Source organism: Dipodomys merriami, unplaced genomic scaffold, assembly GCF_024711535.1.
Source record: "Dipodomys merriami isolate MVZ:Mamm:240054 unplaced genomic scaffold, mDipMer1.0.p SCAF_24, whole genome shotgun sequence".
In the NCBI taxonomy this organism is placed as follows: Eukaryota; Metazoa; Chordata; class Mammalia; order Rodentia; family Heteromyidae; genus Dipodomys; species Dipodomys merriami.
In genome coordinates this window covers 14,940,521-14,956,187 of record NW_027203826.1, presented here as the reverse complement: position 1 = coordinate 14,956,187, position 15,667 = coordinate 14,940,521, and the positions used below count along the sequence as shown (strand labels likewise).

At 39.3% G+C, this 15,667-nt stretch overlaps 1 protein-coding gene across 2 annotated transcripts in view; it reads left to right on the top strand.

Moving 5' to 3' along the window:
• Positions 1–15,667, top strand: part of Fmn2 (formin 2) — a 171,055-nt gene that overhangs the window by 20,490 nt on the left and 134,898 nt on the right. For both annotated transcript variants that reach the window (XM_070034272.1, XM_070034271.1), the window contains exon 2: positions 12,644–12,810. In XM_070034272.1, the coding sequence (XP_069890373.1) occupies positions 12,644–12,810 (167 nt within the window). The remainder of the gene's footprint in view (positions 1–12,643; positions 12,811–15,667) is intronic.

The window sequence follows — 15,667 nt, the reverse complement described above, 5'->3', positions numbered from 1 at the left end:
CTGATTTATGGTAGATTCCCAAGGACTTCATTGTTTCTCCCTCTCTCTATATATCTTATTACTTCCTTATCCCCCAATTGCACTAAAGATGTTTAATTAAGGAAGTGTGATCTACACAGTGCTTTTAAAATGTTCCTTCTTGGGCTATGGCCATTGTAAGTAGGTTGTTAAGTCTCTGCAGGGTGCAGACCACATGGTCTGTTCTTTTATGCATTAGTGCAGAATATTGGCCAAAAGCTTTGCCCAGAGTTGCTGGCTGACTCAGAAGTGGAAGGTCTCTAGAATAAAAATGAGACAAACTGAGTAGATGTCCAGTTTGCTATTTGCCACTTCCCAATGTTATGACCCCAGACACATTCTGGAATTTTCTCATTGCCCAGTCATTTATTTTTGGTCTGCAGGGATTTCGCGTATGGCTCACTGGTAGAGTATATGCTTGGCATTCCTGAGGCCCTTGGCTTAATGCTCTGAACCAAAACAAACAAAAAACAAAACCCACAAAAATCCTTGATCTCTACACTTCACAAAGATGGTGATAATTGTAGAAATGCCTTTCTTGTTGTATAAAGTTGTTGTTGTAGCACATTTCCATATTCCCCAACACTTAGGAAGTTGAATTGCAAGGATTATGTAGAGCATGACATCAAAACCAGAAACCAGCCTGAACAACATATGAAATGCTGTGGGCAAAACATTTTTTCTATTTTTTTAGACTGTCACTGGTCACAGGCCCAGTAAGGTTCTAGTGTAAGTGTTAACAATTATTACACAGGAAGATTGCTTCATTTGTTGTGATTATAAATAGTTTTCTTTACTTTTTCCCTAACTTTGATTTCCATCTTTATCTAACCTGTTGATTTACTTAGTTGATTTACTTAGTTATATGGGGTTGAACCAAGAGACTCATGTTTGCTCAGTTTATTTGCTTGCTCAACTTGGGCCCTACCACTTGAATCACACAACCAGCCTTGTGTTTTGCTGGTTTTGTTCTGGAAGTGGAATCTTTGAATTGTGACCCTCTAGGTCACTCAGCCTCCTGAGTAGCTAGGATTATAGCTATGAGCCACTGTTACCTTGCTTTGCTTTGGTTATTTTATTTTATTTTTTTTGGTCAGTCCTGGGGCTTGAACTCTGGGCCTGGGTGCTGTCCCTCAACTCTTCAGCTCAAGGCTAGTGCTCTACCGCTTGGGCCAAAGCACCACTTTGGGCTTTTTCTGCTTATGTCATGCTGAGGAATCGAACCCAGGGCCTCATGTATGCAAAGCAAGCACTTTATCCCTGAGCCACCTTCCCAGCCCCTGCTTTGGTTATTTTTGAGATATGATCTTGCTTTTTGCTCAGGTTAGAGTGAAGTGTTATTCTCCTATTTATGTAGATTTTCCTATTAGCTAGAGTGACAAGCAAGTGATATTGCATCCAGCTTTTTCTGTTGAGTCGGGGTCTTTCACACTTTTTGCTTGAGTTGGCCTTGGAATCTTGATCTTTTTAATCACAGACTCTCAAGTAGTTAGGATTATAAGAGGGAGCCAGTGAACCTGGCTCAATAAATCTTTTCTTCTTATTATTTTTTTCTTTTAGTAGTACTGGGTATTGAACCCAAATTTTGTGTATCCAGATCAGAGATTGGCAATGTTCCAAGGAGGAAGTCTTCAAAATAGAAGAGGTCTCTGTTTCACCCTTAGGTACCAAGTTTGTGATGTTGTTATAACAAAAAATTAGAGGCCCCATCTGGTAGAGATCAAGAAAGGTTATTGGTAATACCAAGTGAAGATAAGAGTGCAGCGCCTAGACATGGGAAGGGTACAATGAGTGTTTTAACCCCCTAAGTATTTATGATGAAATGAAAAATAGGTTGGGATTTCTCGGAAATTCACCTTGAGTGTTTCTCCATCTTTTTCTTTAAAAACATCTAGCACATTTTGTCTTTTTTGGGGGGGGGGAATCCGGTCTTGGGGCCTGAACTCTGGGCCTGGCTCAAGGCTAGCACTCTACCACTTGAGCCACAGCGCCACTTCCGGCTTTTTACTTTTTGCTTATGTGGTGCTGAGGAATCGAACCCAGGACCTCAGGCATGCAAGGCAAGTGCTCTACCACTGAGCCACCTTCCCAGCCCCCATTTTGTCATTTTTTTCAAGCACTTTTAACAATTCGTCCCTGAGACCTTATGATTAGCATGTTAAACATGGGTCACTGATGTCACACTTCTATAAAGACATGTGTCTATCCTGAAACAAATAATTTTTAGCAGATGTTAAGAAGTTAATTTTTGAGACTATGAGTCTCTTTTTTAGATTTTTTTCTTTGCTAAGTCCAGAACATGCTCGTCAGCTGGGCATACCGGCAAGGTCAGAGGGAGGGGGCTGTTCTGTTTTCTTTTTTACTAAATGTTACAGCTTATGAGAGATTGCAAGGCTTAGAACAAAGGTAGTATTTCTATGCTTTTAATCAGGCTATTCAGTAATATAGTATTTGCTTTCAATTCCTAGCTGCTTTTTCCCAGGCCTCCTTTTCCCTGACTTATCCTGCTTCTTTGTACATATTAAACACACATGCTTTCATTGAACTACACCTTCTGTCCTTCTGTCCCCTTCCACCTCCTCCTGTCCTCATTATAATTATAATTATTATTATTACTTTATATATACTTACATATATATAGATAGATATACTTTCATATTATTACTTTTTTTCCTGCTAGGCTTGTCTAGAACTCACTTATATAGACAAAACTGGCCTCAAGTTCAAGAAGCTTTCACCTCAGCTTTTCGAGGGCTGGCATTACATCTTGTAAATAGCAAGATTTAAGATATTTTTCTATAAAAACTTAAACATACACACATGAAGTGCAGTAAAGCCTCCAGTCTGACATTTTGGATCATCCTTTATCAGTGTCATTGCAGACTTCTTCCTTTGTCATTTTCTCTAACTAAGAGGATGATACATAGGATGCAGCATTTACATTGTATTGGATATTATATGATTTAAGGTATTCAAGAGAATGTGCATAGGTTATATGCAAAGACAAGTGCCATTTATTGAAAGGACTGAGCATCCTTGGAGTTTGGTCTACATGGCCTATGGCAGGGATCCAGGAGCCAGCCCTCCATACATACTGAAGGACAATTGTGCCATAAGGCTCTTATTTGAATGCAAATAGAATTAGTGGCTTAATATAGTCTGATAACTAGGTCCTTTTCAGAACTGGGATAACCAAAACTGGAAGTGAGGTGCAATCTAATACATGATTTATGCTTTATTCTCTCTACCTTTTCCTCAGGCATTAAGGTCATTATTATACAGGATAGGCACTGCTGTTTATTTATTTATTTTGGTGGTCGTGGAGCCTGAACTCTGGGCCTGGGTGCTGTCCCTCAGCTCTTCAGCTCAAGGCTAGCGCCCTGCCACTTGAGCTGCAGCACCACTTCTGCCTTTTTCTGCTTCTGTGGTGCTGAGGAACCGAACCCAGGGCCTCATGCATCTGAGGCAAGCGCTCCACCTCTGAGCCAACTTCCCAGACCCTACTGTTTATTTTATAATCCCCACATCAGAAGGCTGACCCTGTCTGATTCTTTCATTTTCTCTGAAGCTGGGAATAATCTTTGGGGTGGAGAATCACAGCTTGCTTCTCCCTTTGCAAGATTTTCAATTGGCCCTTTTCTTTAATGGGTTTCTAAGTGAGCCAGTTATTTTATTAGGTATTAGGAAATGGTGATTTTCTAATTGGCTTTTTTCCAGAATTTTTGTTGGCATTTTTCTGTACCGAAACATTTCTTTAGCCACATTATAGTACTTGAAAATACTACTCACACTGGAAAGGCTGGATGAATGGGTCCTTATTTCCCAATAATTCTCTATTGTTAATGCTGATTGGGGCTCTGCTTTCTCTAGTGATAATGGTTTTACTTTTCTTTATTCTTTTTGATATATTCAATGTTATTTTTTCAATAGCATGATTTTAATGAATATAGAAAGTTTACCCGTTATGTCTACAAAGCTATCTTTTTGTAAACTGTATTGTTAGACGCTTTATTTTCTTCCTTTTTTTACTATTACGGATCCATTTATTATTGTTCCAGAATAAAGCCTTCATACACGTTTTTCTCATTCAGTCTTAATCATTCTATGAAATACCACTCTTCAATTATATCTTGAATGTTTCCCCAAGTTGAATTCCTGAGCCAAGGGGATGAAGTTTTAAAAAAGACCATCGACATATATTGCAAAAATTTTCCCCTAGAACATTCTCTATCCCTACTATGGTTTCTACTTTGGGCTTTAAGGGATCTTAAATTTACACTGAAGGATACCAGACCTGGGGGGAGGTGGGGTAGAGACAGGAAGGCTTTGGGTGTGTGATGTTCTTTGAATCCTTATTTTCTTTTCCAGTCTTCCTAAAAGGATTCTGTACCTGCCCCAAGTATTCAATCCTGTTAAGACATCACTTTTGTATGCATTGTTAGTTGAAGTGGTCAAAAAAGCCTGCCAGCTTTCAAGGTAAGGAAAGTTTCTCCATTGGTGGAATTATAGACGAGAATATGGAATAAAATCAGACAATCAGCCACAAGATGAGTCAGGAAGGAGGGACATGTTTGGTAGAGAAAAAGAAAAATCCAGAAAGGAAATGGGAGAGAAAACTGGAGAAAGGAGAGTCATGAGGATGAGAGGAAAGTGTTTCAAGGAGTAGAGCGAGAAATGTTTCACTCTTATTAAGAACTTGAAAGCAAGAGAAAGACAGAAATGTTGGTTGCACTGTATGGTTCAAATAATGCCCACACAGGTTCGGGTGTTATGGCTAGGTCTCCAGGCTTAACTGAAGGAGGTAAGACAGGGGCCGTGACTCTTTGCAACTATCACCTCCCTGCCTTTCTGCCTCTCCCTTTTCTGTCTATCATTAGGTGGTAGCCTTACCACCTGCTCCCTTCACTGTAAAGTATGGCTTCAGCATGGCACCAGTATCACAGGAATTGAGGATCATGGACTAAATCCTCTGAACCCATGAGTTTCATCAGTTCCTAAAGGGAAGATTTTTCTCAGTATTTCCCACAATAATCAAAGTTGACATGCCTCTATGCCTGTTTATTGTAGCACTGCTCATCATAGTCAAGTCCTGGAGCCAACTTATGTACCCATGGAGAAAGATGAATGGATAACGAAATGTGGTGTATATATTCTTAATGGAGTTTCACTTAACTATTTCAAAGGATGAAATCCTGTTACTTGATGGAATGTGCATGGGTATTATCATGTTAGGTGAGAGAAGCTAGTTTCATAAAGGTAAATATCACCAAAGACAGATGTCATGTGTAAAAGGTATCATCCTGTGAGTTAAGAAGGGATGGGGAAAGAGAAAGTTTGAAGAGAGGGACAGGAAAGGACAATGAGGGGTGAACATGATCAAAGAACATTACATGCATGAATAGAAGCATCCTACGCGACGCCCCTTACTATGCACAATTTAATATATACAAATAAAGAAGGAAAAATTTGTTTTTCTGTTATGTGTCACAGCAATACAGGCAATCTTAGCTACTAACAATTGTAGTTGCAAGATGTGGATGGAAGTCAGCTTAGAATGGACCAGGCCAGGAGTGAGGGGGTGAAGGCAGTGAGTATCAATAAATCTAGTATTGATATAAGGGAAGACAAAAAAATGAGGCAGGAGTTTTGTACGTTTAGGATTATTTTATTTTATCCTTATTTGATTTATTTCAGCACTTATGTATTTGTTTAGGTTCTGGGGATTAAGCCCTAATACTCACATAGGTTAGCTACCCATGTACTAATAAGCCATCCTCAGCCTCTTATTTTTTTTGGGGGGGGGGAGGGGCTTGACCTCTGGGCCTGGACGCTGTCCCTGAGCTCTTCAGCTCAAGGCTGATGCTGTACCACTTGAGCCACAACGCTACTTCCAGTTTTCTTGGGGTTAATTGGAGGTAAGAATCTCAAGGCCTTTCCTGCTCCAGCTGGCTTTGAATTGCTATCCTCAGATCTCAGCCTCCTGATTAGCTAGGATTACAGGTGTGAGTCACCAGCACCCAGCTCTCTTTTTAGTTTTTATTTTTGGTGATACTGGGTTTGAACTTAAACGTACTAGGCTGTTACTCTTCCACTTGAGGCATGCCCCTAACCTGTTTCATTTATTTATTCATTTTCTAGATTGGTTCTTGCTTTCTGCCTAGAGCCTACCTTTCATCTCGATCTTGCCATCTATCCTTCCCACATAGCTGGAAACAGAGGCAAGTAGCGTCATTCTTGCCTTCATTGTTGAGATAGCATTTCCATCTCTTTTGCCCTGGTTGGACTTGAAGCTGTGTTGATCACCCTCATTTTTGCCTCCTTAATATCTAGGATTGTAGGTATGAGTCACGGGATATGACATAGACATTTCTTTCATAAAGCATGTTTATGTGATACTGAGAATGTTAAAAAATGAGAGGTATTTGTGGTTTAGCAGTTAGTTAAAGAATTGAGGTTCTGAGCAAAATTGTGAGGAATTCTATCTAGAATACAAGAGAAGGGCTTGCTTTTGTTTGTTTGGGGGAAGTATTTCCCCCGTTTCTGAAAAAGGAAGGTCATGGATGCAATTGTCTTCCCATACTTGCAGCAAAATATGCGCAATTCTTACTTTTTACTCAACAAATTTTGTTTGTTTATCTTAAGACAGTGGCTTTCTATCTGTTCTTAAACTTCCTCTATAACCCACCATGGTCTCAAACTCATAGTTTTATTACTTCAATGTCTGAAGTGTTGGGATTACAGAAACATTGTAATTACAGAAATGGAAAATCATTGTCTTCTTAATAAATTCATTGAGAACAATATTTCATCATTGGAAAGAGTCATTTTTGCAGAGAGGAACATGTGTAAAATTTTAGTAGAGAGTATGTACTTCAATATGAAGACTGAGCAGTGTTGTATTTTTAAAAATATTTTTATTATCGTTAAGTAGTTTTACAAAGGAGTTGCTATTCAGCACAGCATGTGAATGTAGTTCATAGTATTGTATTTAATTGAGGACTTACTATGAAAACAAGAAATGTGTGTCTTTACCATGTTAAGTAGATCAGATCTGTAGGCAAGTAAGGTGGATGATTTGACAGACAAAAACTGTGACTTTGCAAGGCAGCATGATGGAGAGAAAGAGGAAGAAGGAACTAAAGATTCTCAGGATTTTATTATAGTAGAATGTGGAATTTAAGCTGCAAAGGAAGTGAAAGCACACTGGGAGTCATGGATTGTGGGATAGTAGTGGTGACTCTTGTGAAGTCAACAGTGCTAAAGAGGCTTGATTCCAGGTAAATGATGGATGCAGGCTTAGTGCATGAGCTTAAGGAACAGAAATTAGTGGTCAGGGATGAGGTATTTTATCTAGGCATTTGTGCATAAACTGACCAATGGATGATTTAAAAAGTGGCCATCTCGTTTTTGCTAGATATTCCTTGAACAAAAATTGAAATGGAGGTTACATTCTATGAGGAGGTGGCAGGCCACAGGTTTACCTTACTCAAGGACTAAGCTCTGGGAAGACAATGAGGGCGGATGAAAGGGGAAAATAAAGTGACAGGAAGTGCTAATTTGGAAGGACACTTGGGATTTCTCTCAGTGGAAGTGACAGTTGAGCTGAGGTCTGAATAAAACTAAGGAATGTATGAGTCACTGGGTATCTAGGGAAGTGTGCTGATGCAAAAGCCAGAGAGAAAAATGAGCAGAGAATGTCCCAGGAAGTGGGGAAGGCTAATGAGGGAAAGCAGAGGGAGGGATGAAAGAGGTAAAAGGTGGGAGGGGCAGGAAGAGAAGTTTGTGTTTTTGGCTAAAGGGTGGTAAGAAGCCACGGGAGGTGACAGAGTTCCTGCTGCTCATCAACTTGAAGGTGTGAATGAGAATGGGTCATGCCTGAAGGGCTAGAGGAAATGCTGGTAGGTGGCAAAGAGTCAAGGTTTCAGATAAAATCTTTATCTGTGCACTGGTGTTTTCTTTATATGAATGTCAAAATCACTGATGATGATAGAGCTGCAAGTGCAGAGTGGGACAATAAGTCAGGAATTGACAAGTGTTGTGTTCTGTGAACGGTAGGGCTAGGGAAGGAATAGAAATAGTGGATGGCAAAAGGGAAAAGGGAGACGTAGTAGGCTATCTAGATATGAGTTTTCAAAGGAGCAAATGGTTCTGAAGGAGGATAAGCCATCTCTAAGTATTTGTGTGCATCAGGAAAGTTACCTGTCATTATTTTTCCTGTGAATAGGTGGTATTTGAAATAGGTGGGAGAGGGCTTCAAGAGAAAGATTTTCAAGGGGCAACTGAGTTACTGTTCATACAAAGCAGCTAAGTTCTCCTTAGAAAGGGGTTAGGTAGGGCTGGAGGCATAGCTCAATGGTAGAGTGCCTGACTAATAAAGGCAAGGCCCTGAGTTCAAACCTATTACTGAAAAAAAGGTTTCAGGAGGGCTCTCAATGAGGAGCCTGTAGTTTCTCAGGGGCTATGGCTGCAGATATTTTTTGCCTGTTGCAGCTTCTAATGGGGTGGTTTTACTACGTGTCTAGTGATAGTGACCAAAGCTGCTGGGGCTAACACAGAACAACCACCTCAACCATATAGAATTACGTGCTTCAGGACAGTAGTGTCATGGTAGGGAAATCCTGGATGAAAGATTTATGGGTATTTTCTTATCATCAAACTCTAGTTTCAATAAGTTTTACTCTCAGCTCTTCCAGATTGTTTCATAATCCTTTCATGCTTGTTGTACATATGTACTTTTGGTTTGTTGAATTCACACATATACAAGATCCCATTTTCCTCAATTTTCATTGCACAGTATCGCCATTGTAAGAATAATAATATGTTAATTTTAGATGCTACCAGTCCTTTCATATGATATGCACAATGGATATAATACTATGATCATTAATACTTGAGAATTGAAGGATGTAGTTTCCTAGTTCTAATAAGGCATAAACAAACTCGAATCTCCAAACTCTAGAACCTAAAGGCAGTGTTTGAGATTAGTTCTGTTTTATAGACAGAAATAGGAAGAGGCCTGAAAATAGCATTCTTACTGTCTTGCACATTTATGTTTGAGATTCAGAGCCTAGAATGTGGTAGTGGGAGGATGCTTGCCTAGCCATGTAAGAGGCCCTGGTTTAGACTCCCAGGGTTGCAAAGCAAGTAACAACAGCAAAAAAAGTATTTCTTATAATGAAATTGTAAGTCAGAATCTAGTTTTGTATAGCTCCAAGCTAAGATTGCCTGTTACAGTTTTCTTTGTGCAGGTTCTGGGATTTGCTCTTGTTTAGCTTTTTCCTTTCATACTTGACTCTACTACTTGAGCTACGCCTCCATTTCTAGCTTTTTGCTGGTTATTTAGAGATAAGACTTGTGTGGATTAGTCTATCCTGGACAGCACCAAAAAAAAAAATCTCAGCCTCCTGAATAGCTAGGATTATGGGCATGAGCCACCTGTGTTTGGTTCGACTGTTAGGTTTTAATAGATGCTTTAAAGCAAAACCTAACCATGAAATAATGTGCAACAACAACTTGATGTTGCCCTCAAAGACAAGAAGCAGAACTTGATGATATAGCTGGATAGGCTATTGGTAGATGGTGTATTCTAGGTGTTACTCCATTCTTTGAGTAGACTGTGTAACATTAGCACAATATGCCAGCAGTGGAAAAGGAATAAACAGAAACAAGGAGGTACAATGAAAGACTTTTATTTTGAAAGAAAGAGGCTTCTCATTAGAAGTAAGTACATTCATGAAGGTTGATGTGGACCTTCACAGAAGCTATTGGGGTTTTACTGTTCTCTAGGATGGATAGGTTGGGTTTGCAGGGCAGTGTTAAATGAAGGCCCTCGCTTTCGTGGCACCTACCCAAATCGTTGTAAAACTTGCAGTCATGGCCCAGGGACCCTTTGAGGAAGGTGAGGCTAGTCTCCTGGGCATTTGACCCTCTTTGTTTTCCTTGGTTTAGGGTTGCCAGGAAGGAGATGGTGATCCTTAGGCCCTCAAAGCACTCTGTGATTTGGGCAGTTAGCTCCATAAGGGGGATAGGGCCATTCTCAGGATGGTTGGTCCAGGGTGCGGGGCATTTGGGGTTTTATGATTCCCGAGTAGATATCATTCTCCTCAAAGGGGAATGGAATCTGGTATCCTTAGATGTTTCCTTGCTCCAAATCATGTCTCCCTGTCTGCCTGCACTAACCATATTTTGCTTCCATTTTGTGAGATTTCATTTCCAGTTCCTACCACCAGAATTAAGGTCTGGCTAGTTGACCTAGAACTTGCCAATTAAGCAGAGAGACGAGTGATGAGAAAAAAAAGTGACTTTATTAAAGAAATAAATCTCAGTAATCTTCAGCAAATTAATGCTTCGTGCTATTGATGACATACTGTTTACCACTGAACCAATGAAATGAGTGGGCAATGCACAGGTCACCGGATGCTGTGGACTATAAACACAGAGGATTTTGAAGTTACTATCTTAACTGTTCAGGCAATCTCCTTATTTATGCCAGCAAAGAAGAGGGGATGTTAGAGGATTAGAGAAGGGCAGAAGGGTACCAGGAAACCAAAGGGAGAAAGACAATTTCCTTGTTACGTTTTGACCATGACCTGAATCAATCTATCTTACAGAATTATAGTGATTCATTCATCCAGATATTACCCAAATATTTGTCCGTGAATTTTTCTCTGTGTAGCCAGGTTTGCAAGATCTATGATGGCTATCTCAGAACGTTTATGATTTAAGCAAGGAAAGTAGATACTAAAAAGCAACAACAACAAGATTTTAAGCTGGGCCCTAGTGTCTCATTTCTGTAAACTTAGTTACGTAGGAGGCTAAAACCTGGAGGATTGAGGTTTGAAGTTAGCCTGTGTGGAAAAGACTGTAGTAAGACTTCATCTCTAAAATGATCAGCCAAACAGAGAGCTAGAGACATGATTCATGTGGTAGTCTGCCAGCTGAGCAAGCTGAACAAGATTGAGGCCCTAAGTTCAAACTCTGATACTGCCAAGAAAGTAAAATCAAGCCCTACTAATTGTATAAAACGGTTAATTTCTCTTTTTTTAATTTAATTTAATTTTTTTTTGTGAACATACTGTACAGAGGGGTTACATGGGCAGGATAATGGGTACATTTCTTATTAAGCATTGCAGCCTCCTCCTTTGTTTACCCTTTACATCCCTTCCCAGCCTCCCCCCCATTCCCCCACCCAATCCCCCCCCCCCACCAACGTTGTAAAGACGTTGTAAAGCTCATTTTTGACAAGACAACTTGTACTTCTCATTGTTGCAACAGGTCCACCTATATCCTTAAATGACTTGTTTTTCCCCATCTCCTCCATAAATTATACTGACATCAAATATATTGAAAGCGGGGATTATACTGTGGGGGAGGGACATACAAAGCAACAAAGAAATAAACTTATAAATGCGTTAGAAACAAATGCATGGAAGAAAAAAAAACATTAGAATACATATCTAAGGGTTCATTTTCCTAACATCACATTATCTGACCTTTTCCGCTTGACTCATACATATACTAGATATTGCAAATAAGGGAAACCATGGGACCTATGTTTCTTTGGGCCTGGCTTACTTCACGTAATATAATTTTTTCCAAGTAAAAAGGTTAATTTCATGAAGGAACTTTTAAAGGTTGCAAGAAGGTATGAGAGTAGGTAACAAACTTTTCAGGATAAGTAAATTTTGACTTAAAAAATAATAAATCTACTCATTAGAGGTAGGAGGAGCAAGAGGGCAGGAACTAAGAACACATGTATCCCTGAAAGGGACATTAGAAGTTTTCTGTTGTTTTTGAATGTAAAGCAAGCTATATACGCTTCTGAGTTCAAGAGAGTTAAAGAGAACTGTTGGTGTCAAATGTAGATCAGGGACTGATCTATGGCTGTCAGTTTTGGCTTTCATTAAAATCCATTGGTGACCAATAAAATAACTGACATCCAGGTTTCCAGCAATTCTCTTCTCTCCAGGTGGTCCTGGGACACCCATCAGATTGAAAATCTTGTACTGGAGGACTCATGTCCTTTTGGGTTCTTAGTGTCTTCTCATGGAACACCTCATCTTCCATCTTCTCGTGTCTTTAGAGAAATAATTAAAACATAAACCCCTAATGTTATATTTCTGAGAGGCATCTGAAAACATTTTGAGTTCTTCTTCACCTGGGCGTACCCTTTTATGCTGACTCTTTCCCCTTTTTAATGGATTGGTGTCTTTTACTTAATCTCCTTATTCCTTGTTCTTGTCTATTGTTCACCCTGAGCTATTAAATGCCAATCATTGCCATTTCTAGGCTGAAATGGTGGTCTGCTTCCTTGGAGAACATGGAAAACAAACAAACAAACAAGACTCAATTAAATCTAAAAGAGTAAGACTTCCCTTTTTTGCTGATGAAGGAAGAACTGTCAGTAAGACAAACCACTGTCTTCTAGGGAGGAGACGTTTTGTGGTAAGGGAGAGTACCCCTCCACTGCCCTTGCCCATAGCCCCGGACTTCAGTTTTCCTTTGAGAGCTTCCTTTCTAAGAGTCAGTAGCCTTGGAAACTGTGTTGCTCACTGGCAGTGTTTACCCTTCTGTCTCAGGAGAGTTCTGAGCCAGGTGACTCCTAATGACTGTGTTTCATCCACAGGGCGAACTCTGTTGGAGAAGCTGTTTAGCCAGCAGGAGAACGGACCTCCCGAAGAAGCAGAGAAATTTTGTTCGCGGATCATCGCCATGGGTCTTCTACTTCCTTTTAGTGACTGCTTCAGGGAACCATGTAATCAGAACGCTGGGTCAAGTTCAGCTCCCTTTGATGTAAGTAGGTGAACCTGCCATTTGTGTGTGTGTGTGTGTGTGTGTGTGTGTGTGTGTGTGTGTGTGAAGGGGATTATGGTTGAAAAAAACAGCTGTAGTGTATGTCTACCCAGTCACCTTATAATTTAAAAACAAATATGATGTAAGCTTTTCTCCCTTGGGACATTCGATAGCTCAGCTTTGTCTGTTTCTACAGTTTCCTTTTGACTAGGGTATTAGGTATATTTGTCAAACCTCCTTTTCCTAACAGATGGTCCACTCCATACTTTTAAAGCCTGCTCTAATCAGCTATGCTCTTAAAATTATCATTTTATTTTTCTTTCTTTTTGATCATTTTATTTTTTCCCCTTTTTTCCATGCTGGGGAATTGAACCTATAAACCCATAGGTAAGTTCTTTCCCACTGAGCCATGCTCTTAAAGTGATTGTAAGTCAATGCTTATGACTTTGCTGGTCAAAGGCATTCCTTGAGAAGCAGCTGCAAAGGGCAAAATACTGTTCCCAAAGGGCACAGGTTTCCACAGGCACTTGAATGCTATTTCAGTGCAATTTCTTTCTGTTCCATGAACAAGAAAACAGCTTTGTCTGCCTCCTTCCCTTCACCAAGACACCACAACTCTGGAATGGCAATTCAAAAAGCATTTTCATAATTGAAAATGAATTCTGGATTATCATTTTCAAGACAGAGTTTTGCTAATCTTTCTCAGGTATGTGGAATGAGTGTGACATGGGTTCTCCTGAGCAGGTATTCAAAATCCCTTAAGTGTGAGAATTCTCTTAACTGTCCTAGGTTGATTGAAGGTCTGATTGGTTCAATTGTGTAGAGACTAGGATTTGAAAGCAACCTCTTTGAAAGCAATAGGTTCCCATCTGGATGCAGTAATTACATTTGTTCCCATTGTTGCTGCCTGTACATCTTCTCTGCCTTGTTCAACATTATATGTTGTGGTTCAGTGAGTGCAATAATGAAGGATTTTAAAAGAGAGAAAAAATAGAGGTGGAGGTCAAGATATGGTAGAAAATGGTCATGTCTATCTGCAACTGTCTTTTCTTCCTCTTCTTCATTATCCATTACAAGTTGGGATCTTCAAATGAAGTATTTTGAGATTTTTTTTGACTCTTTCCAAGTGAAAGAAGAATTTCCAAGTTATTTTGTAATTATGGAAAGCTTTCTTCTTAAGATTTTTTAAATTTAATTATTTTTCTTTATGTAATTTCTAAAGTGATGCAGCAGCTAATCACAGGTACAGAGGATTCTTCTTTCTTTTGAAGACAACTGGGTAATTTTACATTTTCCCCTCAGCTTTTTGAAGAGACAATCTGTTGTCTATGGTATGCTGTGTTGTAGAGCTGTGTTTTGAAAGATATATCACTTTGGCAAGTTCAGTTATAATGAATACAGTACAAAGGAAAACATTTGCTATGGTTAGTATTTTCTGTTTGATTAAAAGCTCATAAATTAACTTTATTTTTCTCCCGAATGTTCAGAAGTACACAGTCTTGCCACTTGATAGATGTGAAATTGGAATAAAGAGGGTAGGATAGACTACAGCTTTCTTCTTTTCCAATGTATGTATGTACAAATGTATGTATATATGTGTGTGTATATACAGCCTGTGAGCTGTACCTCAGACTTAATCTCTCTCCTTTAAAAATCAAACTGGTTACTTCTAACATCTTACTTTATTTGTATTAGAGAGATAGGTGGATATGATAAAAAGAGTGAAAAGTAAGCATGCGTGCACACATTCACACACATACAGGCACACACAATATCTTAATATTGTATGCGTTAATATCCTAAAATGAGAGATTTGTTTTCCCCAAGTGGAACTCATTGCATTTTCTCCTATGTTCCTTGGTTCTCTGTTCACCAAACTGATGCAAATCAAGAAGAAATGAAAGAAACCTTACTCTCCTAAGAAGCCTTTTCCCATGTTCTTAACTGGGATTTTAATAACAAAATCAGATATTTACTGGATACACAGTTAAGGATTTTCTTCCAAATCTAGAGGAAATAAAAGAGCAGAAGTCTGTGAAGAGTTGGGTACCACCTAGATGAGGAAAGGAATGTACTTGTCTCTAAAGAGAAGTTTCTTATAATTAGTCTCTCTGCTGGTTTCCAGAAAAGAGCTATTAGGAGCATTTCTAACCAACAATTCTCCTGAGGTCAAACGCCCTTCAAGATCTCTGTGTTGTAATAAGCTCACAATGGACGCTCTTCCCACCTCTTTGATTTTGTAACTTTATTTTCTATGCCCTTCTCCCTTCTCCATTCACACATTTCATTGAAGAAAAGATTATTTTTTTCTTTTGCTAATGCAGGAGTTTGCACTTAGTACCTGTGCTTGCTCAGCTTGCTTGTTTGGGTGCCGCTCTACCACAATGACTTTTGCCTTGATATTTTTTCCTGTTTATTTTGGAGATGGAGTCTTTGACTTTTCTGCCCAGCCTGTCTTTGCACCAAAATCCTCCAGATTTCAGCCTGTTTAGTAGCTAGGATTTTAGGTATGAGCTTTGTGCATCTACCAGCCAGACTTCTGCTTGATTGGTATTATTTAAATGAAGGAATGTAACCATTTTCATTCCTGATTGAGTGTGATTTCAAATGATTTACATGATAGTTCATTGGTCAGTTCCTAACTACAAAATGAAACTTTCCAGAAATAGAGGCTGTTTATTGAAACCCTATGATCTGCATATGATTGTCTAATTTTTTTCAAATTAACACTTTTTTTTCTGACATAATAAAATCCCAGTTCCTTGGAGCTTTGTCGTTGTATCTGTGCCTTAAACACTTTTCTACTTATCTAGCTCATGACATAACAACTTTTGTGCTCTGAAGGCTTCCTTTCACT